Below are 24,675 nucleotides of genomic sequence, written 5' to 3'. Positions count from 1 at the left end.
TCAACGGCTCGGCACCAATCGCCTCGTGGCAGACGATGGCCAGACATGCCGCGAGCGCCATTGAAGGTGAAGCCCAGCAACAGTTGTCATGCCTACGCACGATGGTGAGTATATGTGGGAGTGGTGTATAGATCAATGAACAAAACGGAGACCAATCCTCGACTGGAGTGCTGTCGTTCGAAGCCCACTGATTACCACATTTGCTTTCCATACATCAGTCTCCATCCCATCTTGCCCTCTCAGAGCATCCCGTCATTTCTTCATCGAACCATTTACCAAAAGTTCCAGGACGAGCGGCGATCACTGACATGCCGGTCCGACGGCTGAAGAGCAAGGCGGTCGCCGTTGGGCTTCTCGCGACCCATGGCAGTGCGAATGCTTTTGGCTCAAGGGACAAGGTGGCGGTTTACTGGGGACAGAACTCGTTCGGATCCTCGGGCCAGCAAGCACAGCAGTCTCTTGCGACGTACTGCGCCAACACGGATATCGACATCATTCCGATCTCATTCCTGCTACAGATGTCCAGCGGACAGGGCGGCGTCCCGGTGGTCAACTTTGCGAACTCCGGGAACGGTTGCGGAACTTTTGCTGGCACCCAACTTCTTGACTGTCCTCAGATCAGCAAGGACATTCAAACATGCCAGGATCAGTATAAGAAGACCATTCTCCTGTCCATCGGCGGCGCCACGTACACCGAGGGAGGTTTCAAGACCGAACAAGCCGCCGTGAACATGGCCAACCTGATCTGGAACATGTTTGGACCGCCTGGTAGCAATGCTGCTGGAATTGCAGCTGACATGACCGCCATGGAGGCGCCGATGATCACATCGAGCTTTGGCTTTGGGAACGTATCTACGGCGACTATCTTGGCCAGAGGTGCGCTGCCGACGAACACACCCGCGGAGTTCCTGTCGCTGGATACGAACATCGCTCCGGTTCTACCCTCGTCTACGGGACTATTTCTCAACGCAAGCACTGGATGGCAGTCGGCCAGTCAGTCCGCAGTCACATACTCTGATGAAGGAGTCGAGGGAGATGCGGTCTCGACGGACCCTGCGGCAGGTGCAGCGGCCATAACGCAGCTGGAACCGCTCATCCCTGGGCAGACCACCAGCAGAACTCCGTCCTCATCACCCCGATCATCTACGACATCCAGCCGGCAAACTACTCCCTCTTCGAAGTCCACGACCAAATCAACCACTTCATCATCGAGATCATCCGGATCACTCACGCAATTGGACCCCTCGATTCCAGGAGTTTCTTCTTCCAAGACCACATCGTCCTCCAGTAAGCTCACAGCCACCAGCAGCAAAACCACGACCACCACTAGTAGAGCTCCAACAACCAGCAGCAGTGTCCCATCTCCTCCTGCTATGGCTCCGAGTGGCATGACCTTGGTGACATATACCTTCCGAACGACCTACACAAGCATCGAGACGAAGTACGAGACACGCACAGAGAGCATCCGGGACCAAGGATTCACTCGGAATCTTAACATCGATGGAACTGCGACGGACACAGCAGGCAATTCCGAGGCTACATCTCCGGCCGACGATGGATCTGAGCAAGGGACCGCCGCTACTGTTCTCAGACCCTTCCATAGTGTCTCCGTCGACGGCTTCGACCTCGACATCGAAGCGCCCACTCAGAACTTCGTCCCCTTCGCTAAGCGTCTCCGAGCTTTGATGAATGCTGCCAACACGGACGCCAATCTCAACCGTCAATTCTACCTCACCGTGGCTCCCCAGTGTCCCTACCCGGATGTCAACAACGATGCTATGCTCAATGGTGGTGTGGAGTTCGATGCCGTCTTCGTTCAGTGAGTGGTGCCAATTGAAGTATCCCGCAATTACCATGCTAACACATCCCAGATTCTACAACAACTACTGCGGCATCCAATCCTTCATCCCAGGCGCCGCTACACAGTGGAACTACAATTTCGACACTTGGAATAAATGGGCCGTCAATGGCTCTGCGAACCCAAACGTCAAGGTGTTCATCGGTGTTCCGGCCGGCCCAACAGCGGCTGGCTCCGGCTACCTCAGCGTCGCGAACCTGAAGCCTGTCATTGAGTACAGCAAAAAGTTCTCCAGCTTTGGTGGTATCATGGCTTGGGATGCTTCGCAGGCGTATGTCAATACGGGCTTTTTGTCGGGTATCAAAGCGGCGCTGGTCGGTCAGGTTGCAGCTCCTTCGTCGACTACGTCAAGGTCTTCTTCTTCGTCGGCGACTTCTTCGACTACGAGATCGACGACGCAGTCGACCACGGCGTCAACGACTCGATCGACGACAGCATCACCCAGTCCTGTGACATCAAGCCTCTCCACCACACGATCCACCACAAGATCTACAACCCAATTCACGACTCCCTCAACAACTCCCTCAACCACTCGAACAACCACCCAATCCACAACTCGATCAACCACGACATCCCCCACATCCAAAACCACGACCGCGACAGTCACGACTCCATCAAACGTCTTCTCCGGTGTGCCCGTGATAAGCTCCACTACGGCATCGACTTCCGCGGTCCCCTCGCCGCCGACGTACGCTGCGCCGCCGCCTCCGCCTTCGTATAAGGAGGAATTTCGGCAGTTTGTGAGGGGGTTGTGGTGAGGTCGGAAGGATGGGAGGATGAGAGGAGTTGTGGGTGACTTGGGTTTTAGCGATGGCGTTGCTTACTAGCTAGCTGTGTATAAATTTCGATTGAGAATGTGATAATACTGCTTTGCGGAGTGCGTGATGTTCTTCGAGTGTGTGGAATGCAAGCGGTGCGCTTTCATGTTGAGCAACCCTAACCCTACCCTCCATGGAGCAAAAGCGGTCTGCTAACGACATGGACAACTCTAGAAGAACAAACCAAGTGAAGCGACCGAAGTGCATTGATACATCCAATTGTGTTTGATAGTTGTGTCAATCGTTCGTCGAGATGCCCGTCTCAATACTACCAGCCCGAGAGACGGAATCCAAGAGACTTGATCTTCACGATTTGAGACTTTTCAATAATGCGAACGAACGTGCTACTCACGCCGCCAATCACATCTCGTCACCAGTATACCCACACTGCCTCAACTCTTTCCTCACCTGCTCCTCCGTCCCAATCTTCAACACCTGCGTGCCCTCAAGCTTCTCCCCTCCCGCCTGACGCATCTTCAAATCGTCAATCGCTCGCAACTTCTTCAGCAGCGATCGGATCTTCTTCTCGTGAGGCGAGCCCGCGCCGGGACTGGTGACTTCGAGTTCGGGCGCGGGAGCTTTCTGCGGTTGAGCTGGAGTGGTGCCGTTCGCTTTCGCTGGCGCAGGCTGGTTCGTGTTGATGGCGGCGGGTGTTGGTGGACCATTCTCACGTCTTCGCGACTGTGGTCGCGAGTTCTGGGTACTTGCGGGTCGAGAATTGCGGTCTTTGCGCTCCGGTGACGCCTTCTCGGCTTCGCCGTTCTGTGCGGGAGCCGTGAGTCCGTTGGCTTTGGCTTCGGCTTCCTTGGCTTTTTTCGCTTCGCGCTTCTTTTTGTTTTTGAGGGCTGCTTTGCTGAGGTTCTCGTCACCATCGGCGGTGAGACTAACACCACCTCCGGGCGCGGCGCCAGGCGGCAACTTCGACTCATCGACGGCTTCCGCGCCGGGAACCTCGCGACGACGGGGCTGGCGGGGTCCGAACGTGTTAGGCTCTGGTGCCTTGCCGGACATCATTTCGCGAATGAAAGCTGCGCCGCCTTCGTCTTCACGCTTGAATGCGAGAGGAGTTGCGGTTCCACGAGCTCCAGGTGGACGGTACGCACCCGCCGGCTTGGATGGAGTCTTGATCTTACCAAGAAAGTCCATGGCCGAGGCGTGCGGAGTTGGAACGGACTGCACGGGGTTATCGAGGGGATGCTGATCGGCGGACTGAGGACGCCAGACAACATGGTAAAGCTCGTGCATGTCCTGGTTGTACATCAAGCCACCTCCAACGTGCCAGACCCGAATTCCGTTGTCCACACGAAGGCGAGGGCTGGTGGTGGCAGTCAGGATATGCTTGCCATCCGGACTCCACTCGCAGAGAGAGGTGTTGCTCCCTTCGATCGTGGCGACCTTTTCGTAGTTCTTCTCCAAGTCGTAGATGTCCATGGTTCCGGCCAAGTTTCCAAATCCAGCAACAATGACAAATCGACCATGTGGGGAGAAAATGATCGTGTTACGAGGTCCAAGGTTGAAGCTGTGCTGCGGAATTGCTCGAGTGTTGAAGATGGTCGTCTTCGCGGGCATGTATCCGTACACCACTCCGAACTCCTTGGAATTCGGCGACCAAGATACATCGTGGATGGGACCCTCCTTGTCCAACTGCACGCGCGAGTCGAATCCGCCGTTCGAGCTGAGCAGGTACATGTTCGTCTCGCCGTAGTAACTCTTGTTGCTCTTGTCGACCTCGGTCTGCGCTAGAACGATCAAGCTGGTCCCAAGCTCATTCCACTTCAGCTGCACCTTGTCGCCCTTGAAGAATGTCTTTTGCGACACTGGCGACGCGAATTGTGGGACGTTGAAGATCTTGACTGCGGCCGGCTGACCCTTGTGCTCCGGAATGAAGACAGCAAGCGAATGTGTCTTTCCGGGAGACAGCGCAAAGTCCGCGACACCCTCCACACGCAGCTTGTTCCACACCGTGCCCAGATCATTGCTCTCGTAGACCTGCACCTCGTTGTTCACGCGACGCGCGCAGAGCTTCTCGTCGGAAGTGTACTGCAAGTTCCAGCCAGTTTGCGCCTTTTGCACAAATTTGCCAACCACTGCTCTTTCTCCATGCTCGCCGGCATTGTCGTCGATCGTGCGCCAAACTTTGAGGTTCTTGACGGTATCGCCGTTCTCGTCCTTGGTCGGCCGTTGCCAGGTGATGATGTAGGTCCCGGCGGGAGAAAACCCGAGTTCGTATACGTGCTCGGCGGGCAGCTCTGTCACGACGTGTCCAACTGATGCATCGATTACGGTGACCTTTTCCGGCGAGGCCCAAGCGAAGAAGCGTCCATCGGGAGAGTACACGCAACAGCGGAGGTTGCCTTCGGGGAGTTGGAAGCCGGGCAGGTTCTCGTACACTGGCGCGGCATCGAACACACCCACATTCTTCGACGTGCGGTCTGTGGCATTGTTAGCATTCGTAGCCGTGTTCTTGGGTAGTGTTTTGCCAACGTACATGCGAATTGTGTTGGCTGAGACATGGCGTAGATTGTATGATATCTCGTCGGTGCAATGAGAATGCTTTCCGGCGGCCCTGGCAGTCTTTTTGTATGGCAATTCTTTGTTGCGGTGAATAATTATCGAGCGGCTCTCTTAACGATGACGGCGAGGGCGGTGAATCTGGAGGGATCTGGTGAATCGAGAGGGCTAGAGCTGATCGCTTGTGACTGAGTTGAATAGTTAAATCCACCACAGTAAAGGCTTGACAGCAGAGCAGTCGGATGAGGAGGAGGACGATGGTGGGTGAAAGAGGATGGAGCTGGGCTGGATCGTCACGAAATTCAAAGAGACTCAGCGACTTTCGAAGTTCGCGACGGGACTTCCCGCTGTCCCGGATTATCAGGTCCATCCAACAACGCCAAGCGCTACATCATGCTGCTTCGGTACGGCTCGAGCGATCTTTGGAATGCGGAGGGTGAACATGAAAGTGTCAAGGAGCTGCCTGGTAACATGAGTGCTCGACCCCTACACTGCAGGCTTGCGAGAGCAGAACAATGTCAAGCAACGTCGGGTAATTCAACAATGGCCATCGCCAACGAGCGTTCGGAATCGAAGGACTTTGATGTTCATGTCGAGATTGGAATGTGTATTTGTACCGTCATGATAGCATGGTAGGAACCGATGTCGCCAAAAGTTGTACGAACAGATGCGCCTGGGCGACAGCCGTGAGTTTCTTCCATGGCAAATGTCTTGCATGGCCTCGAACGCATCGCGATGACTTCTGCCCTCGATGCGAGACCGTAGACGGAGTCTGGCCATCAGAAGCCACGAGAGCCGTGATTCGCCTCTCAGCGAAGTCTTCTCCAAATTCGCAGACTCGTCTCATGTTATATAGGCAGGGAAGCTGGCCGAACGGAATCGTAGGTGCCGCATGGCGCAGACGAGCTTCGTGCAGATGTACTTCGTCTGAATCCGCAGCAACCACCTCGCACGGCCACGCTCCGGGCAGGTTGCAGAGTCAAGACTTCCTCAACACCTCACCACAACTTATACCACGGCTTCCCCTCCGCCTTCTCCTTCAACGCCGCCAACTTCGCATCCTGCTCTTGAAATTTCGTCTCCCTCCTCTCCTTCCGCAACTGCTCCTTTCTCTGCTCCCTCGCCTTCTTCTCCATCTCTTTGCGGTTCAAAATCTCCATCGCCCGAGTCATGCCCTCCTTCTCCGCCTGTCGTCGATACAAACAATATTGGTACTGTCCTCCCGACGACACCACAAATCCGCCCACTGCCCAATTACACGCTTTGAAGACCGGTGCTGTACAACCTGTCAGTCTCGTGTCCCATAATTTCCACATCGTCATCCTCACCTCGGAATATAAACCGTACTCCTCCCAACGCAAACCCAGCCGCCATCCCCGTCATCAAGGCGTCGCGCACGCACGGCCTCTTGTGGATTTCTGTGACTGGCGCTCCGACGTGGAGGGCGTTCATGAAGGTCACTTCAGGCACTTGTCCTCCTGCGGTGTGCTGGGTTCCACCGGCCATGAGGTTGGCATTCTCGGGAGGTTTGAAAGTCTGCGGTTTGGAGGATTCGTTCCATTGTGAGCCGGTAAAGGCTTTGTTGGAGGGATCGACGGTCAGAGCCTCGCGGCTGAGGTCTTCTTTTGTTTGCTGCTGTCGCGTGTCGTCTGCCATGTTGATGTGTGAAGAAGGAGAGGAAGGGTGGGTGTTGCGATCGTTGATCGTGGTCGATGATCCGCTCACCTGGGAGTGGTGCCTGAGGCAGGAAGGACGACTAGTCGATTTGAGGTTTGACGACACCCGTCTTTTAGACGTCGACGTCTATCAATCTGCACGTTCGTCTTACCGTGCCCTATCGTACAGCTCGGGAACGCACAAGAGAACTGCGGAAGAATTCGGTAAGAAACTTGGCGAAATCGGCAGATGCGATATGCCTCCGGGCTGAATCTCTGGTGCTTACCGTCCACTGTCATCGTTCACCGTACTTGGCAGCATGATCAGAGACTCCGAACATGGACGCTCATTTTGGCAAAGAAGTGTCCAATACGGAACGTACGGTATTCGGGCGCTGTAGCTCGCGACAACGCCAATCTTACTGCGCTTGCTGAACACTGCCGTCGACTGCTGCACTTTGGCAGAGCACTTCGGAAAGCACGAACAGCCATGTAATTCACTGCAGTATGGATTCGGCCAACCTGGTGGGCATGATGGATTTTCTGCCCGAAAACTCAGCATCGTTTACCGTACTCATCACGCACTACCGTACTTGGCGACGTGGTTGACAGAAGGAGTCTATCTGTGGCGGCGGAGTCTGTCATTGGATCTGGGCGGTTCACAGGGTAAAGACCAGAGTGGTCGATCTAAGACGTGATCTACCTGCCGGTCACCCCGAGACACCAGGCCACCAACATGCGCTTCCACTTGGACGAAACATGCCTCTGGGCTACCAAGAGTCGTTCACCGGATTCCTCCCTGCACCGAAAGAACAGTAAAAGTCGGCATCTTGTTACAGTCCAGCACGGAGCATAATGTTCCCTCATGCCAACTTCGATGAGAGTCGCCGCCGGACTGATGATCGCCTGCTCGCTCGATATTCGTATACCATCTCTGAGCAACTTGACTACCTGCAAGCGTCGAGTGGAAAGGCTTCGTTCCCGTCGGCTACTCGAGGAGGTTCCGGGAGCTCTCATGATTATACAGCTGCTGAGCCCGGCGGAGACTGGTTGGAACGTGATGCGGCTCTCGACCCCAAGTCGCTTTCTTGACCTTCGAGACAAGAAGTCGACGTGTGTCGATTTTGAATGGAATTTGGCTGTCAGGATGCGCCATCGGCCGACGAGTTGCTGTCGGGTAACGCTCTTACCATTAATTCCTCTACGAACGAGACCGATCTTGACGACTCGCAGATGGAATTACTGGTCGAAGAGGCCAAGCAGTCCTTTCGAGATTTCAAGGAAACACTTTGCACGGCGGACTTGTCAGTTCTGAGTGCCTGCTCGCCACATTGATCAGCCAAAACTGACCTGGCGATTAGCGATCCCGGCTCCCCCCGGCGGACCCAATCGACCGCCGATCTCTCGCGGATGGAAGCTTGACAGCTGTTACTGCCACGATCATTGATCCCGACTCCTCAACAACGACGAGGAATCTCGTGTCAGGCTTCAGCATCCACCTACCGGGCCAAAGTGGACGAGGACTACGACAATAACGGCACAATCGAGGGATGGAACGTTAAATGGGGAAGCTTAGCGAGATAGGAAGGAGACCTGCAACCTTCGTGGGTGGCCAAAGTATCGAAGACAATGGAGAGAAATATGTACTGTAGTCAACCAACCATCTGGGCGACGATTCTGCTGGTACTTGACGGACATGCAAAGCTTTTCATTACCGACTCCTCGAACCCGAAGTTCCTTTTCTGTTCACACCTTGCCTTGATACGAGCACAATTCCACCGACGCAGCATTGCCCAGCATCACCATACGAGCACCTTCCACATTCGTTCTCTGCATCGGCAGCTCTTGCGCCTCTGGTTGCGTCTCAAACTTCGCGAGATGTGTCGTGGAGATCAACCCGCGGTGTATTGCTATATGCTGATCAACGCCTCGCCTGCAATGCATCTACCAGGGCATCAACTTTCGGTTGGAGGCCAGTTCTCTGCTGTCACGTTGAGAACGCACCTGCCAGTGGGTTCTTCCGTGGACGACTGCGGAGTGGACGGCGAGGTCCACCTGCGTCGACTGCAATCATGGGAGCAAGGACGCGGAGTATTACCAGTGTCACGGAGTAGGTGGTAATCCGGTCTGAACGATACAGGACGCCATCTGAGTTACCCGCGTTTCAATCCAACAGCGTCGATAGGTCGCCATCGGATCTGACAACATTAGAACAGACACGTGAACGTTGTCAATCAGGGGTTGAGTTCTGGAATCTCCGCGACCGTTTAAAAAATGAGCAAGGAGGATCTGATAAGCCTTGGCACTTGACCATCAACAAGTCACTCGAGCAGCTTGAAGACAGCAGAGCGGGCTTGAGTCCCGCGAAGACTTCCGAATGCCCAACGAGCTGAAGTCGATAAAGGGACGAAAGCACCGGTCGGAGATCGGCTTGTAACAAGAGGGAGGTGCCTCTTATCAAGGAAGGTCTGCTCATCAGCCCTTGGGTTCTGGACACCTGACGCCGTCGCTTGGATTTTGATGAGGTCTTTAGAGGCAAATGCTAGCTCATGTGAATCGCTGACGTTACACGAAAGGAACAAAGACCGACAACCCTCAGCATTCGACGGTTGACAGCTCGCTCGAGCAGCACTCACTAAGAATAGAGAAGCGGAGTTGTATCGCATGAAGACACATTACGAGCAGATAGCGTTGAGCACCTGCAAAGAAGGCCTGAAAGATCGACTCGGACATCTCATCTTCTATCGAGACTTGTAGAAGAGAATGACCAAGCTGGAAAGGTCTCACAAGATTGCGAAACGCCCAGTTTCAAGGAGTGTATGAGCGAGTAACTTAGGTCCAATCAACAGTGTCCAAATGCAAGCTTCAATGAATGTATTAGTGAGTAACTCGAGCACAATCAGAGATGTCCAAATCCCGGCTGACCGATACAGTGGTCGCCCACAATCTGATCAGGCGCCCATCAGCAGATAGATTCTGCTTGAACCCGCAGTCCGCTTGCATGCTCCGTCCACAAAATCCGGGATGATCTTGCTTCGCGTTCTTGTTGGTGTTTTGCGATCCCGGGACTAACTGATTCCACACTTCGCGTTGATGCTGTTGAGGCCAGTCACGGCGTCGACATCGAATTCGCAATTGGCGTTGTCCCAAGGGCACATGTTTTCCTGCGAACCATCCCGATGTTAGCGAGGTTCGCCCACGGCAGCATGATGTCAACGCCTACATATATGCAATCACTGACAGCAACACCAGGCGGTTGACCATACGGAACGGTGCATCGACCAAAAAGGTTGTCTGTTTTCATTCCACCTTCGAAGTACAACGTGTTGTGCGTCACGCATGTCTATAGGTCTGGTCAGTACAGCGTCGGAGATGGCATGTCAAGAGCGGGTACGTACACCGCGGATGACATTCACTCCCAGGGCAGCCGTCACCAGGGACAGGATGATGGTAGACTTGAAGGCGAGCATAGTCGGTGATTGCTTGTGGCGAAGGAAGTCGGTTGCTGTTGTAGAGCGTTGGATATTGAGCAGAAAGAAAAGCGGAATATGTACCGGGCAATATAGCAAGTCAAGCAGAAGCTGTTTAAAAATACCAAAAACCTCCCTTAGGTTTACTTAAACCCTTAAAGCCTTAGGCACCGTTTCACTTAAGGGCTCGTTATTATTACATGACTCGCTCGTTTTAGTTAGTCTATATAGCTTAAGGGCCTTCGCCCTTATAATTAGTATTATTCTTTTTCCGCTTTTTTTTAATTATCTAGTAGCTAAGAGCACTTAAGGCGGCTCCTTAGCCGTCCTACCGGCTAGCTCTACTACTTAAGGGTTAGGGCTGGCCGGATACTCGATTTATTGCCTATTTAGCTAAACTAGCTTAAAACGATTCTAGTTTAAGACCTCCTTAGATCCGTAGACTATACCGGACTTTCTACTTAGACTATATACCTAACTAGAATTACCGGATTTTCTATAGCCGGGGGTCCTATATATAACGATTTACTCGGCGGTACTATATGTACTAGATTTCTAACTTCTACTTAAACGACTAACGTAAAACTCGTTTTGCCTTAAGTTCGAGACTTAAAGTATAGAATTACCGTACTCTAAACTAGTTACCTAAATACTTAAAGCGCGCTATGTTCGAACACGATAATAGCTAGAGCTACCTAGCCGCTTAAGGGACTATAAGAAGACGCCGGTCTTACCTTTAAGGAGCACATTGCAATAAGATCGGCACAAGCACAAGCGGCATTCTATCGATTAGAAAGACTAGCAAATACCGAACGCGGTCTATCTTCTATATCGTTAAGAAAGATCTACCTAGCCTGCGTTACTACAATAGCAGACTACGGGGCCCCGGTTTGGTGGCGGTCGAAAAAGAGTATAAAACCTCTAGTATCTCTACAAAGTAAAGCTTGTAGAAAGATCCTAGGCGTTTTCCGTACCGCCCTAAACGTCCTATCCGAAGTAGAGTCAAATCTCTTCCCCCCGGATCTACGCCTAGAGAGACAGTTAATTTTATACTCTCTACGCGTAGCAAAGCTACCCGAAAACTACCCTATAAGACTCGCTATCTAAAGCGCGCCTTCGGATACGCGAGAAGTCCGACACGAGGACTCGAGAGAGATACTTCCGCAAAAACGACAGAGAACATAGATACAACTACTCTATTATCGACTCCGACAATACAAGCATTTCGTAGAATACGAGAGGGCTAACTACGCAAAAGACGATCTCTTTAGCGTCTGGAAAACCCGATACGAAATAGTAAGACAACGGGAGATTAATAAGGTACCTAGGAATACAAATAGCTACCTTAGTCGATTTCTATAGAGCTCGCTAGGAAAACATAGAATAGGAGGAAGACGCGCTTTAACTAGTACCTTCTATACTATCCTATTAGGACACGGATACCTAAAGTCCTATCTCTATCGCTTTGGACACGTAACGACGCTAGACTACCCTTGCGGACGACGAGAAACAGCAGAACACCTCGTATATAGCTGCCCTATCTACGATGTATTTAGGCTACTACCGCTACGATAAGCATAATCTCTACTAGAAATAGTAGAAGATAAGGAACTCCGGAAACACCTTACTACCTTTCTCTCGGATACAAAGATTGCTTCTAGGTCCTAGCACCTAGCAAGAGGCGAAGACGAGACCGTCTAGCCTACACTCCTTTTACTTTTCCTTATTTGTCTTTCTTTAAAGTCCTTCGATACTAGCTTGCTACTATCCTAGGCACGGGTCTTTCCCTAAGGTTAAGAGATACGAGAGAACAACGATTGTACATAGATAGACTGCTGTCGCGAGACAGCCGTCCTACATAGTCATAGACTCCTATAGGACGTAAATGGAACAAACAAACAAACAAACAAACAAACAAGGGACTATAAGAAGGAAGTTATAACCCTTTAAGTTACCGAAAGTAATAATAATAGTAACTTAATTTAATTCGATTAATAACCTATCCTACTAAGATAAGATGTCCGCTACTAGCTAAGCTAAAGGAACTATAGAGCTCCCTTCCCCTTACGACTTAAACCTAATAGTCGCTAAAGGAGAAGAGCTTAAGGAAGATAGGTAAGGCTATCTAAGCCTAACTAGCGAACTTAATCGTATTAAGGAACGAGCTAGCGATATAGGGGCGGCACCGTCTACTACCGCTTATCTCTTCCCTAAAGGAGACCCTTAGGCTAATCCTTAGACTAATCCCCTAGCTCTACTTAGAGCTAATGTTACTTTCCGTACTCCCGCTTACCTTAGTCGGCCTACGAACGTAGGCTTAGGGCCTACTCGATTTAGCGAGTATATAGCCGCCTTAAGGGAGATAGAAGAATATATTAATCGACTTAAAGCGGACGCTGTCCGACTTAAGGCCGAGAACGCCCGCTTGTCCTAGGAGCCTACTCGAGTAGGATCTACTAATAGGCCTATCTAAGGACTAAGCGAGCTAGGAGCTATACGGTTTAAGCTATCCCTATATCGAGGAGATAACCTAGGACACGGCTTAAGTAGCGACGAGGGACCTAGCCGTCCCTATCGTTATACGTCTAGAACACTAGGTAGGGATATAACTCCCCTTAATTCCTTAGATACTTCTATTAAAGCTTCCGTCCGGGCACTAGAGCTATACTAGGGAGACACTCGAAACAACGCTACTAATATCTAGGTTAGATCTATAGAGCATTACTTAAGGTCTTAGATTGCCTTAAGATAGAGGGGTATCCGCCTATCCGAAGCTAACCTTATTAAGTTAGTAGGTAGCTAGATATAGCGTAACGCCCTTACTTAGTAGGAGGAACAAGAAGAGACTTATAGGCTTAAGATTAGCGAGGGTACTATAGTAGGTAGAATCGACTACTACTAACCTAAGGCACTAAGAGGTAAGTATATAAGTACCTTAAGGGCGCGGTATCGAGCGTAGAATTATATTAAGAAATAAGTAGTAGCTATAAAGTGCATTAAGTGCTACCGACGACCGGTAATGTTGTTGTTAGATCCTTAAAAAAGGAAGAATCCGACTACTATATATCGCTAAGACCTAAAGCTACGCTATACCGTAAACTATATTTAGTACTATTTGCCCTACAACATTTTCCTCCCCTACTTATTATATATCTATGCTATAGACACAACAAGTACTACTTAATAGCGACTAAGTTCCTTAATGTCGTCGTTACGAAGATCTAGCTTATTAAGCTAGTTCTTAGCGAGCTAGTCCTCTTCCTTACTACCGAACTATAGGTATTACTGGTAAACCTACTCTATAGTCGGTACGTATCCGTCGGCAACGCGACCGGAGGTGCTAAAAACAGGCAGATCCTTAGTATTAGTCTTAGCCGAGGGGTTGCGAGCCTTACTCTCCTCGACTATATTGCCCTTAGTATTAATAGTTACCTTTAAACCCTTACTATTATTACGGTCGTTAATTTCCTAGGCTATTTCCTTAACCTATAGCTTACTCTTATTCTTAGCTAGTACGGCTATACGCTCGGTACGCTCTGTATCGCTCGCGCTTACCTTCTCGTACTTACTACCGCCGAAGTAGCTATTATTAAATCTAAAGGCTTCTTACTCTTACGGACGGACGTAGTCGGCTATAGTAAGGAAGACGCGAGCGACTAATATAGCGCGAGTCTTAGTAACGTACTCCTTACGGTAGAATTTAGACTTAGAGAAGAGGGCATCTTAGTTAGCCTTAGTACCGGCATCGAGGTAGGTAGTAGTACCGAGAACAGCGTTAGATAGAGCACTCTACGTACGGATAACTACCGAGGTAGGGAAGGGCGTAGTCGGTGTACCGTAGTTATTAGGCTTACTAGACGGAGTCTTAAAGCTAGGCATACGTACGGAGTAGGAGTAGGTAAGCTCGGCGACGGTACTAGCTAAGGCATTCTCGATAGTACTACCGGGCTTACCGGCGATAAACTATAGTAGAGTAGTTATACGTAGCTTAGTTACTAGTCCGGTAGATCTATACGGAAGTAGTAGATAAGAGATGCGAGCAATACCTACCTTAACTAGCTAAAGGTACTAGTTAGTCTTAAATTCCCGAAGATCCTCCGTAGTAATTATCTTATCGGTAATTATTAGAACTATCGTATTACGTAGACTAAGCTTAAAGCGAGCATCCTTCGTAGTAGCCTCCTTATCTATACCCTTAGCGACTTTAGAGTCGATAAGTACCTACGTACGCTCCTCTATATTAGCATACTACTTCTTCTAGTATAGGTATATACCGGGGATAATTAGGGTATAGTTCTCCTTATCTTTATCGGTAAGGGAAACTAAACCTTAAATTATTATTACTATTAACTTATTACCCTCGAGCATATCGATAGGGTTATAATCTATATGCTTAAAAGTAGTAAACGCCCCCGGAAGCGTAAGCTTAGCGTAGTACGGGTATAAGTAGAGGTTTATTACCTTATCTAGTCGAAGAAGGTAGTATAATACGTAGTACATTAGGTCTTAGCGCATACTCTACTATATTAGCGAGTAGAAGTAGTTGCGCAACTAGCTAATGTCGTTAGTGCCGGGAGGTATAAGGAAATAATAGTAATACATCTTAAACTCGCTCTTAAAGATATATAGAAGGTCGAAGTTCTTCTACTAGCCGAAGATGTTAATAGCGATCGTACCGTCTAGCTAGAACTAATCGTAGACTCCGGGTAGTATAGCTTTAGCGGCTATAGAGAAATCGTCGTTTATTATATAAACCTCGAACACTAATTTGTTAGGGATCTTACGGTATATAAGGTAGGAGTCGCGGGGATAAGGGGACCGAGCAAACTTCTTAATATTAGCGTAGGCTTTATTAGTTAATAAGAAAGCCGTAATGCGATTACCGGTGTTGTTCGCGTAGTCGATAATGCGCTATATAACGGTGTCGTAGCTAAGTACGTTAACGTAATATCTAGCCTTTCTAAGAAGCTAATACTAATATACGAAGTAGATGTAGTAACCGTCGCTTAGGTAGGTAGTAGTAAGAGCTATAACTATATTAACTTTAGTACGAGTAGCTACGGTAATTGTAGCCTTGTCCTTAAGGCGAGTAAGCTTCTTAATTTTCTCGATAACCGCCTTTAAGGCGGCTTTCCGAACAGTACTATCCGAAAGGTTAGTAGTTACGGATACATTCGGGCGGAAGTATATATAGTTATCCTTAATTCTAGCCTTTATAGCCGTAGTCTTAATACCGCGGTTGCGACGACCTAGCTTATCCTTAAAGTCGTTATTACTAGTATTATCCGCATTATCTTCCTTAGCGTTGTCGCCGCGCGTAGCTATAAGCGTAGTAGTAGTAGTACGGGTACCTACGCGTAGCCGTATACTCGGCCGAGTACTCGCCGTATCCTTACTAAGAGGACGCGCTTCTTAGTTATCGATATCTTAGAGGGCCTCGGCTAAGAGCTCGTCTTCCTTAACTTATCGTACCGCGCTAGTATCGAACTTATTCGTAAATTTAGCGCTAGAGCGCGTACGGCCGCGGTTAGGTAATAAAGTGCGAGTAGGCTTAGGGCTATTAACCGGGCTCTTAGGGTAGTCGATAGTAAGGGCGGTAGTAGGGTAGAATCTAATAAGCGCGCCTTATATATTAATATAGTATTAAGAGTAGAAGAGTAGGTTCGCCTTTATCTTATTACTACGGTTATTAATAGCCTTTTCTAATTCTTCTAATTCCGAGCGCGTAATTACGCGCATAGTAGTGTCCGGATCGTTCTTAACATTCTAAACTACTAGCTTAACATCGCTAACGGTAATTTCGGTCGTATAGGTAGTACGGGTCTTACTAATGTTAGTAATTATAGTACGTATAAGCGCGTTAATTATTTACTCTACTTTCTTCGAGGAGTTAATAAGTGCGCTTATGTACTTATTAAAGTCGTTAGAGCGCACTTTGTTAATTATAAAGTATAGATATACGACTATACTCGGGGCATCCTCGATTTAAAGGTTTATACTTAACGTACGGCGATACTAGTCGTTACGCTTTGCCGAGTCGCGAGAAACTTAAAGATTAGCGGAGTAGTTCTTAACTTTACTATCGAGTAGATTAAAGCGATTAACCTCGACTAGGTAGTAGACCGCTAGCTCCTTATCGAATAGTATACGTATATTGTTAGTAGTTATCTTTATAGCTACGCCGAAAGCCTTAAGCTTCTTAGCTATGTCTACGTAGAACTAGAGTACTTCTTCCTTATCGAAGTTTACTACGTAGGTACGAATTTTATTAATGCTACTAAAGGTGTTACCGTTATATTAGATAGGGGTAAGTAGTACGCCTTATAGTATAAGCGCGAGCGCCTATAAAGTCGAGTTAGCTATCGAGGCCGGTTATAAAGGGGGGTAGTAAACGAGGATATTAATAAGGGGGTTGTAGTCGTAAAAAGTAACTCGAGAAAATATATAAGAACTACCGGTAGGAGAAAATAAGGCTAGCCGGCTACTCCCGATTAAGGCGGAAAGTAGTAGTTAATATATACCTACTATAAGTATCGATGTTAAGTGCGAGTAGTTACACTTTAGTACGCATATTAAAGAGCGTAGTTAGTTTAATAGTTCGCTATTTCTAGATAGTCGAGCTAGTACTAGTTACTACCTTAATACGGCTATTTTCCCTCGATTACCCCCGGGGGTAGCCCGGGGTAATACCGGGACGGGGTAGCGGGGACGGCGGTAGTAGCCGCGATATAATAATACTAGTCGTAGCGATAGTTGTTAGTAAATTCTAGATGTTTATAAACCTTCTATTAGAGGTAAATTGTTTCTAATTATTAGAAGCCGCTTATAATTATTCCGGAAGCGTAGCTAAGCCCCTAAAAAGCTTTACTACTTACTATTCTTTCTCCTCTTCTTCCTTACTACGCCTTATAATTAATAGTAGTATTCTAGTAGCGATAATTAGCGGTAGGGACGGCGATGTTATAGGCGAAAAGAGCTTACTTTACTACTTTAGGCGATCTATGTTAGTGTACTTAGTATAGATATAAATAACGAGGTCGAGTAAATAACGCCGCGTACTCTTCCCCCCCCCTAAAGGCTATTATACGAAGCGCTCGTACTACGATACGTCTAGTAAGGCTAGGTTAGGTAGTCGTACCTATAGGGACGGTAGTAGACTATCGTCTTCGTCGCTTAGATTATGCCCTTCTTTAAGCTCGTCCTCTAGAGGTATAGTAGATCCGACTTCTAGTAGTAATACGCGTATAGAATCCTACTTAGGTATAGGGCGGAGCATTCGGCGCGGAAAGGTCGTAGTAAGAACGGCGCTAGTACGACGGCCGAACAGACTGCACCTTCACGCGGTGGCCGTCGTAAGTACCTTCCTCGGAAGGGAAACCAAGACAGTCTGGAAGAAACCTCCTCGAAAACCTCTTGAAATCCGCCCGAAATCCTTCTCGAAATCCGCCTCGAAATACAAGCTACAGAACAACGGCACGATTCGAACGAACAGCCCTCTACGTTACGAACGAGAAGAAGCAGTCTACTCTATCCTATACGCGCACCTCCTCGAAATCCGAACCGAAACACTTTAAAGAGCTGGAACAGTTGGTAGAATCCATAACTCTGCGATCAACCTGCGTAGCTGTATGCGTTTGGAAGCGGCATGCAGTTCTACAAAGGCGTATTGAGGATAAGAGGGGGCAGCGAGTTAGATAGCTGCTTCTGCTTTTGCAGTGCTTTTGCACGGCATTTTGCACTACTTTTGCACGGCATTTTGCACTGCTTTTGCACTGCATTTCGAATTTGCAGCGTGCGTGCGAAGCGGAAGGATCCGCTGAAAATTCTGCAAAAAGCTTAGCGCGAAAATTCTGTAGCCCCGGCTGCAGACAACGACACTCGTTTGATTTCCTTTGTCTTGCGCTGTTTTAAAGTCCTTCGGCAGATTCTGCTTGCAGGTCCTGCCTTAGGCACGGGGTTTCCCCTAAGGTCAAAGAATACCGAAAGAATTTGATTGTAAATAGATCTACTGCCTTGCCTCTAGGGCAAGGCCGTCCTACATAGTCTTGGACTCCGAAAGGACGTAAATGGAACAAACAAACAAACAAACAAACAAACAACGGCGCTAGTAAATTCCTTAATCTTATATATCGACGTAGCTTCTAGGTATAAGTATATATAATATAGTCCCTTCTATCGGAACGATAGCTTTTCCGTAGTTAACTTTCTTTCTCCGCGGCGTATAAGAATAGTAGTACTAAGAGGGATTAGTATATCGTCGGTGTTATAGGTATTATCCTAGTATTCCTTAGTAAGCTCTCGAAGCCGTAGGCTACGAAGGCGGGCTTCCTTAATGTCTATTTCCCTTATAAGGATCTACTCGGTACGTAGGGCGATAAGATCTTCTTCCGTACGAATGTTGTTCTAAGCCGTAGTATTCTAAGTCTAAAACTTAAGCTCTACCGGAAGGATAATATTAAAGGAATACTAGAGTTTAGAAGGTATATAGCCGGTAGTTCTTCGAATAGTAGATCGATTAGCCTATAGCGCGGTATAGAAATACCGGCGCTATCCTTTTATAGTTCCGTTCGTATACTTAGCGAGAACATCGAGTATATTCGGGTGCCCTCGCTCTACTATTCTATTTCCTTAAGGGTAATAGGGCGATACGCGACTAAGTCGTACGTCTATTTGTACGAGTAGAGTAAGTACCTTACCGAAGTTCTTATAGCTACTATTAAGCCGGATTAATTTTATAATACTATACCTATAAAAGAGCATCTCGTATATAAAGCTAGCAATTATAGTAGAGCTAACACCGTTCGTACTAATAAGCTTACTTTTGTTTATAATGCGCGCCTCCGGGAAGCCGCTAACTAGCTCCCTTACTATAATAATGCTTATAGTTAAGTCGACATTTATAGTATTAATCGCCTAGATCGTACTAGGCTCCGGATTAGGTATATATAGTAGAGCATTCGCGTAGTTACCCGTACTATATAGGTTATACTACGGGCACCCTTTAATATATCGTAATACGTCCTTATATATGCCCTTCTAGAAGTACCTACTAGAGAGCTTATAGAATACTACTTCGCGACCGCGGTAACCGGCATCCGGGAAATTATAGTAGTATAAAAGTATAGTCTTACGCTTATCCTTATTGTCGATTACTCGAGCTAGTAGCGTATTAATACGCTTTTAGCGGTACAGAATCCTATCGCGAATAAGATACCGCCTTAACTTCTTCTTAAGGGTATAGAACTCCGTTAGATCTACCGAGGGCGGTCGTAAAAGTATAGCTAGGTAGTATGTAATCTTCTAGTAGAACTCGGATAGCTCGCCTTCTAAAATGTCCTTAATATTAATATTACCGGCATGTACCTATACCTAAAAGAAGTTACGGTTAATTATATTATCCGGGTCTATATTATGTTCCTTATCTACGGCATCGGACGGAGTCTAAGGTTTCCGTAAAAGGCTATTAGCGGCACCGTACTTTCGGCTAGGTATATGCTTAACCGTAAAGTCGAAGAGCCGAATCTAAGTAATCTATCGAGCCGTAACTAAAGTCGGAAGGTCGTTCGCCGGCATATTAAGCTAGTAAACTAGCGTGTTCGTATCTACTTCTAGTACGAAGTAAACACCGAATATATATACTTTAAGCTTCTTAAGAGCGTAGAGTATACTACGATACTCTCGTTTGCTAGTATCGTATTTAGCTTCTTCCTTAGTCTATAAACTACTTTTAAATCGAACCGGATACTTACGGCGGTCGTTGCCCTTTACTACCTATATTAGTACTACCCCCTAGCTAAGACTAGATGTATCTACTACTACGATTATAGTCCCTCCGTTAACGTAATCGATCGTAATAAGGGCCGGTGCCGTAATAAGTGCCTCCTTAAGCTAATCTATCGTATACTGTTCGAGCGGCGTCTAGACGAAGATACTACCCGGCTTAGCTACTACGTAGATAGGGCGAGATAGAATAGCGAAGTCCGGAATCTAGATTCGGAAATATACTATAACTCTAATAAATAAGCGGGCTTCGGTAGTATCTATAGGTAGTCCCTACTCGGTAATCTTAATAACCTTAGCGGTGTCCGGGTAGCGACTAGCCGAGTCGTAGACGTAGCTAATAATGTTTATACTAGTCGAGAACTAGAATGTCTTACTTAGATTAATAGTTAGCCCTACTCTTTCTATGTCCGTAAGAACCCCGTTAAGGTTCTAAATATACTCGAGTACGAATCGACGAATGCTAGGTTTAGCCTCTTTATTATTATACCGAGACCGAGGGCCTTTAATACTAATATTATCTAGATACGGTCGAGCCGCGTAGAACATATAATCCTTAAGAACTCGGTATATAATTCGCTAAAACTATATAACCGAGTTCGTAGCTCCTATTAGAATACTAGTCTAGCGGAAGTAGCCGATCGGCGTATCGAATCTAGTTAAATCTCGGTCTCGTTCGTCTAGTAGGATTTAGTCGTAGTTAGAGAAAAGGTTAATTAGTATTATAACTTAAAGGCCCGCAAAGTCTATAGAAAATCTATTAGTGTCCGGGGGCATATATACGTCTTTAAGAGTAACTTAGTTAATTTCTATTGCCGCATTAATAAGCCGGTACTACTTTTGTCCTTTCTCGTTAAGATCCTTCTTACTAACTAAGAACTAAGGATTCTTATATACTCTATAGTAGGGTTCGAGGGTTCCGCGATCTAGTCGCTTCTTAATTATCTTAGATACTATATCTCGAAGGCTATAAGTAACATAGAAGTCCTTTAATTACTAGGGAACATAAGGTATAGTTCGTATTCGTTATAGCGGTACGACTAAGGGTTTAAGGCGGCCGTATTTAGAGAAATCGAAGGAAAGTATAGCCTCCCTATTATATAGGCATTCTATAAAAAGCTTACGCTCCTTATTAAATAGCTCTATCTTAATGTTTAGTGTCTTAATTCTTTCCGGTGTTAATCTCGTCCCCTTCTTAAGCTCGGAGAACTTCTAAATTAGGTATTTGTTATCCTACTAGCGATCCGACCGCGGTAAAGATGCTTCGAGCTTAAGGCTAGCTTCTTTCTAATTCCCTACCTTATTAGTAACGCTCTTCGTATTATAAACTAAAGCTTCTACTAGCTTAACTTTGTCCGCTTTCCTCTTATATAGTATATAGTAGTTAACGGAAAATTCGGAAAACTATAAATTCCTCCCCCCGTATAGCGATCTCTTTCTTTCTTCGTAGTAGCGGAGGTAGTAAGCGGTAGCCGCGAGCTCGAGTAGCTTATTATATTTATTATCGATACTATTAAGTTCGAATAGAAGGGAGCTAGGGCTTAGTATCGATATAAGGTAAGATTAAATATCGCGATATTAGCTAGTTTCGGGGATAAGTAAATTCGCTAAGTTTTCTTCCGAAGTTTCCCCGGCCTAACCCTAGGGGTAACCCGGGGCGCTAAGATTTTCGGGAGCGGCCGAACTTTCGGGACAGCCTGCCTTATTTCGACCTCGTCTACTAAATACAGATTCTCGACTCGAAGTCCGTTTTATACTTAACTCTTCCGGAAATACGTACTAGATCGCTCGAAGTAGGACCTCTAATAGACTACTAAGTAGCGAGGAGGTAGTTAGCGGCTTAACTCGGCTTTTCCCGAAGCGCTAGTAGGTATAAGGACTCGGTACGTTAGACTATATAGTTAAACTCTAATAAAATTAATCGTACGACCGTTTATAGCCGTAATCGTACTCTACTAAGATCTATTATCGTAGTTAGTTAAAGTTAGGCGGACCCGACGATACTACGGTCGCCTAAGAAGAGTCGGTATATCCGAGTCTATAACTAAGAAGGGAACGTAAACCGTAATACCGTAAACCGATACCTATATACTAGTAGATAGGCTAAGGAAAGGTAGAATACTAGAAGCCGTCTTTATTAAGACTTTAATTCCTATACCGATCGGGACGCCGGTACGGCGAGCTACCGCGGTAGACATAATATAAGACTCGGAGCCCTTATTAATTACCGCGGTAGGCTCTCTATAATCGAAATCGCCGATTATAGCCGAGACTCTTAGCGACGGTATAGTTATATAATCGTAGTCGTTAAATATAAACCGGGCTTTAGCTAGGTCTTCGTATAGGTCGGAAAGAGGTATTATACCCTCTTCTATAAGGTCGGCTCGACGGCCGAACAGACTGCACCTTCACGCGGTGGCCGTCGTAAGTACCTTCCTCGGAAGGGAAACCAAGACAGTCTGGAAGAAACCTCCTCGAAAACCTCTCGAAATCCGCCCGAAATCCTTCTCGAAATCCGCCTCGAAACACGAGCACAAAAACCTCTCGAATCCGCCCGAAATCCTTCTCGAAATCCGCCTCGAAACACGAGCTACAACAGAACAACAGCACGATTCGAACGAATAGCCCTCTACGCTACGAACGAGAACGAGAAGAAGAAGAAGAGGCAGTCCACTCTGTCCTATACGCGCATCTCCTCGAAATCCGAACCGAAATCGCATGTCCCTAGAGACGTCGTCGCCCTCGAAAGGAAGCATACATGCACTTTAAAGAGCTGGAACTCGGTGGAATCCACAACTCTACGATCAACCTGCGTTGTCGTAGATAGAACTGCTACTACGATACCACAAAGGCATATTGAGGACAAGAGAAAGAGACAGCGGGTTGGATAGCTGCTTGCGTAGCTGCTTGAGCTGCTTGTGCTTGCGCAGCTACGTCGCTCCTGCACTGCTTTTTGCACTGCAATGCATTTCCTCTCTCTTTCGAATTCGCAGCGTGCGTGCGTGCGAAGCGGAAGGATCCGCTGAAAATTCTGCAAAAAGCTTGGCGCGAAAATTCTGCAGCCTTGGGCTGCAACACTCGTTTGATTTCCTTTGTCTCGCATTTGTTTAAAGTCCTTTGGCAAGGCAATTGCCTTAGGCACGGGGTCTCCCCTAAGGTCAAAGAATACCGAAAAATCTGATTGTAACTAGATCTACTGCCTTGCCCTTAGGGCAAGGCCGTCCTACATAGTCTTGGACTCCGAAAGGACGTAAATGGAACAAACAAACAAACAAACAAACAAACAATATAAGGTCGGCTCGAAACGCTATCGTTATAAATTGCGATATACCGGAGCGGACTTCTACGGTAAAGCTATCCCTTAGTATCTCTTCGACCTTATTATCCCCTTAAACGGAGTTTAGCTTTACTACGTTATCGGATAGTAGTAGACCTACCGGCCCGCCTCTTAGCTTATCTATAAATACCGGAGTATTTTGTATACGACCGAAGAGCTTCTACGATATTAACTTAGAGAGTCTAAGAAGCTCGCTAAATAGAAGGGATACCGGAGCCTTCTATATCCGCTTAACTAGCACTTCGTTACTATCTAACCTATCGCGGATATAGTTATCTACTCGCTAAGTTTTAGGAGGGGTCCTTCTCTTCTTAGCTAGCTCCTTTAGAGGGTTTACTAGCCTAACTTCGGCATCCGAGTCTACGTCTTCTATATAGTCTTTAGTAGCTAGTTAGCGCTAAGAATCTCGCTTAATAGATTCTACCGGCGGTTCTAAGAAGCGAACAGATAATAGCGAGTTCGTTCCTTAGATCGTTTAGCTATTAGTAGGTAGTATAGACTAAGAACGAACTATATCTACGGTATAAGACTTTAGGGTCTTAATCTTAGCCGTAGACTAGTCTACGGTAACTCGCTCTTTTAGTACGCGGTAGTTTTTATTATATAGTTTTAAGATACTACCGACTACTAGATTCGCCTTCTTAGGAACTACCGCGGCATTTACCGGAACCTCGGTATTATAAACCGGCACTAGAATAGGGCACCTATCTTCTTTAATATAGAGGATGTTATTAAAGTAGGAGCTCGAAGTCTATCCTTAGCGGCTACTAACCGGGGTTATATTAGAGCTAGTCGTAGGCGCGGGCACCGGGGGTGCTAAAGAAACCGCATCCGGATCTAGCTTAGAAGGGCGACTATACTTAAGTGTTCTAATAGGCTGCCGAGTTTACGAGTACTAGTAATCGGACCGCTAATCTAGCTTATATTACGAGAGCTCTAAGATCTCTCTATAGTAGGGAAGTTAAAGGATACTAGCTAAGGAATCCTTATATTGTACACGTCTTCTAGCTTCGGTAGTATTAGCTAGAGTCTCGGCTACTAATTAATCCCTCGGAACTGTAGTAGTCTCTTATTCGGATTACCGGGTTTTCTAGCATACTAGTAGTAGGCAGCATCTTAGTGCGCCTAACCCTAGTTAAGAAGGAAGTTTATAAAATAGTAGTTATAGGCTACATAACTAGGCATTCTATAGTTAAGGCAGCGACCTTAGCGCATAAGCTCGTTATAGTTAGTTCCGGCTCTACTA

The 24,675-nt window shown here is 47.3% G+C and overlaps 5 protein-coding genes across 5 annotated transcripts; 2 read left to right on the top strand and 3 right to left on the bottom strand.

Annotated features, from left to right (window-relative positions):
* Nucleotides 1-386: 386 nt before the first annotated feature.
* Nucleotides 387-2,172, top strand: MYCGRDRAFT_25320 (chitinase glycoside hydrolase family 18; the record flags this gene model as incomplete). The annotated part of the gene is made up of 3 exons (XM_003848691.1): nt 387-768; nt 1,570-1,819; nt 1,872-2,172. Coding segments are annotated over 3 exons (933 nt in total), but the record flags the coding sequence as incomplete, so codon positions are not given.
* Nucleotides 2,173-3,036: 864 nt separating this feature from the next.
* MYCGRDRAFT_76608 (uncharacterized protein) lies at nt 3,037-5,439 on the bottom strand (the record flags this gene model as incomplete). The annotated part of the gene is made up of 2 exons (XM_003848210.1): nt 3,037-5,108; nt 5,165-5,439. 2 exons carry the CDS (start codon nt 5,187-5,189, stop codon nt 3,037-3,039), a joined length of 2,097 nt encoding a protein of 698 aa, XP_003848258.1.
* A 746-nt stretch (nt 5,440-6,185) lies between these two features.
* On the bottom strand, nt 6,186-6,821 carry MYCGRDRAFT_63422 (uncharacterized protein; the record flags this gene model as incomplete). Its single annotated transcript, XM_003848209.2, has 2 exons — nt 6,186-6,463; nt 6,516-6,821. The coding sequence occupies 2 exons, from the start codon at nt 6,691-6,693 to the stop codon at nt 6,186-6,188; spliced, it is 456 nt and encodes a 151-aa protein (XP_003848257.1).
* A 205-nt stretch (nt 6,822-7,026) lies between these two features.
* On the top strand, nt 7,027-7,430 carry MYCGRDRAFT_106029 (uncharacterized protein; the record flags this gene model as incomplete). The annotated part of the gene is made up of 1 exon (XM_003848692.1): nt 7,027-7,430. The coding sequence occupies one exon, from the start codon at nt 7,093-7,095 to the stop codon at nt 7,336-7,338; it is 246 nt and encodes an 81-aa protein (XP_003848740.1).
* A 1,158-nt stretch (nt 7,431-8,588) lies between these two features.
* Nucleotides 8,589-10,312, bottom strand: MYCGRDRAFT_96440 (uncharacterized protein; the record flags this gene model as incomplete). The annotated part of the gene is made up of 6 exons (XM_003848208.1): nt 8,589-8,752; nt 8,847-8,906; nt 9,479-9,583; nt 9,916-10,006; nt 10,084-10,185; nt 10,241-10,312. The coding sequence occupies 6 exons, from the start codon at nt 10,310-10,312 to the stop codon at nt 8,589-8,591; spliced, it is 594 nt and encodes a 197-aa protein (XP_003848256.1).
* Between the last annotated feature and the right edge of the window lie 14,363 nt (nt 10,313-24,675).

The sequence above is a fragment of the Zymoseptoria tritici genome, chromosome 11 (assembly GCF_000219625.1).
Source record: "Zymoseptoria tritici IPO323 chromosome 11, whole genome shotgun sequence".
Classification (NCBI taxonomy): domain Eukaryota; kingdom Fungi; phylum Ascomycota; class Dothideomycetes; order Mycosphaerellales; family Mycosphaerellaceae; genus Zymoseptoria; species Zymoseptoria tritici.
The sequence above is the reverse complement of the archived record's forward strand: the minus strand, read 5'-3'. Positions and strand labels throughout refer to the sequence as shown.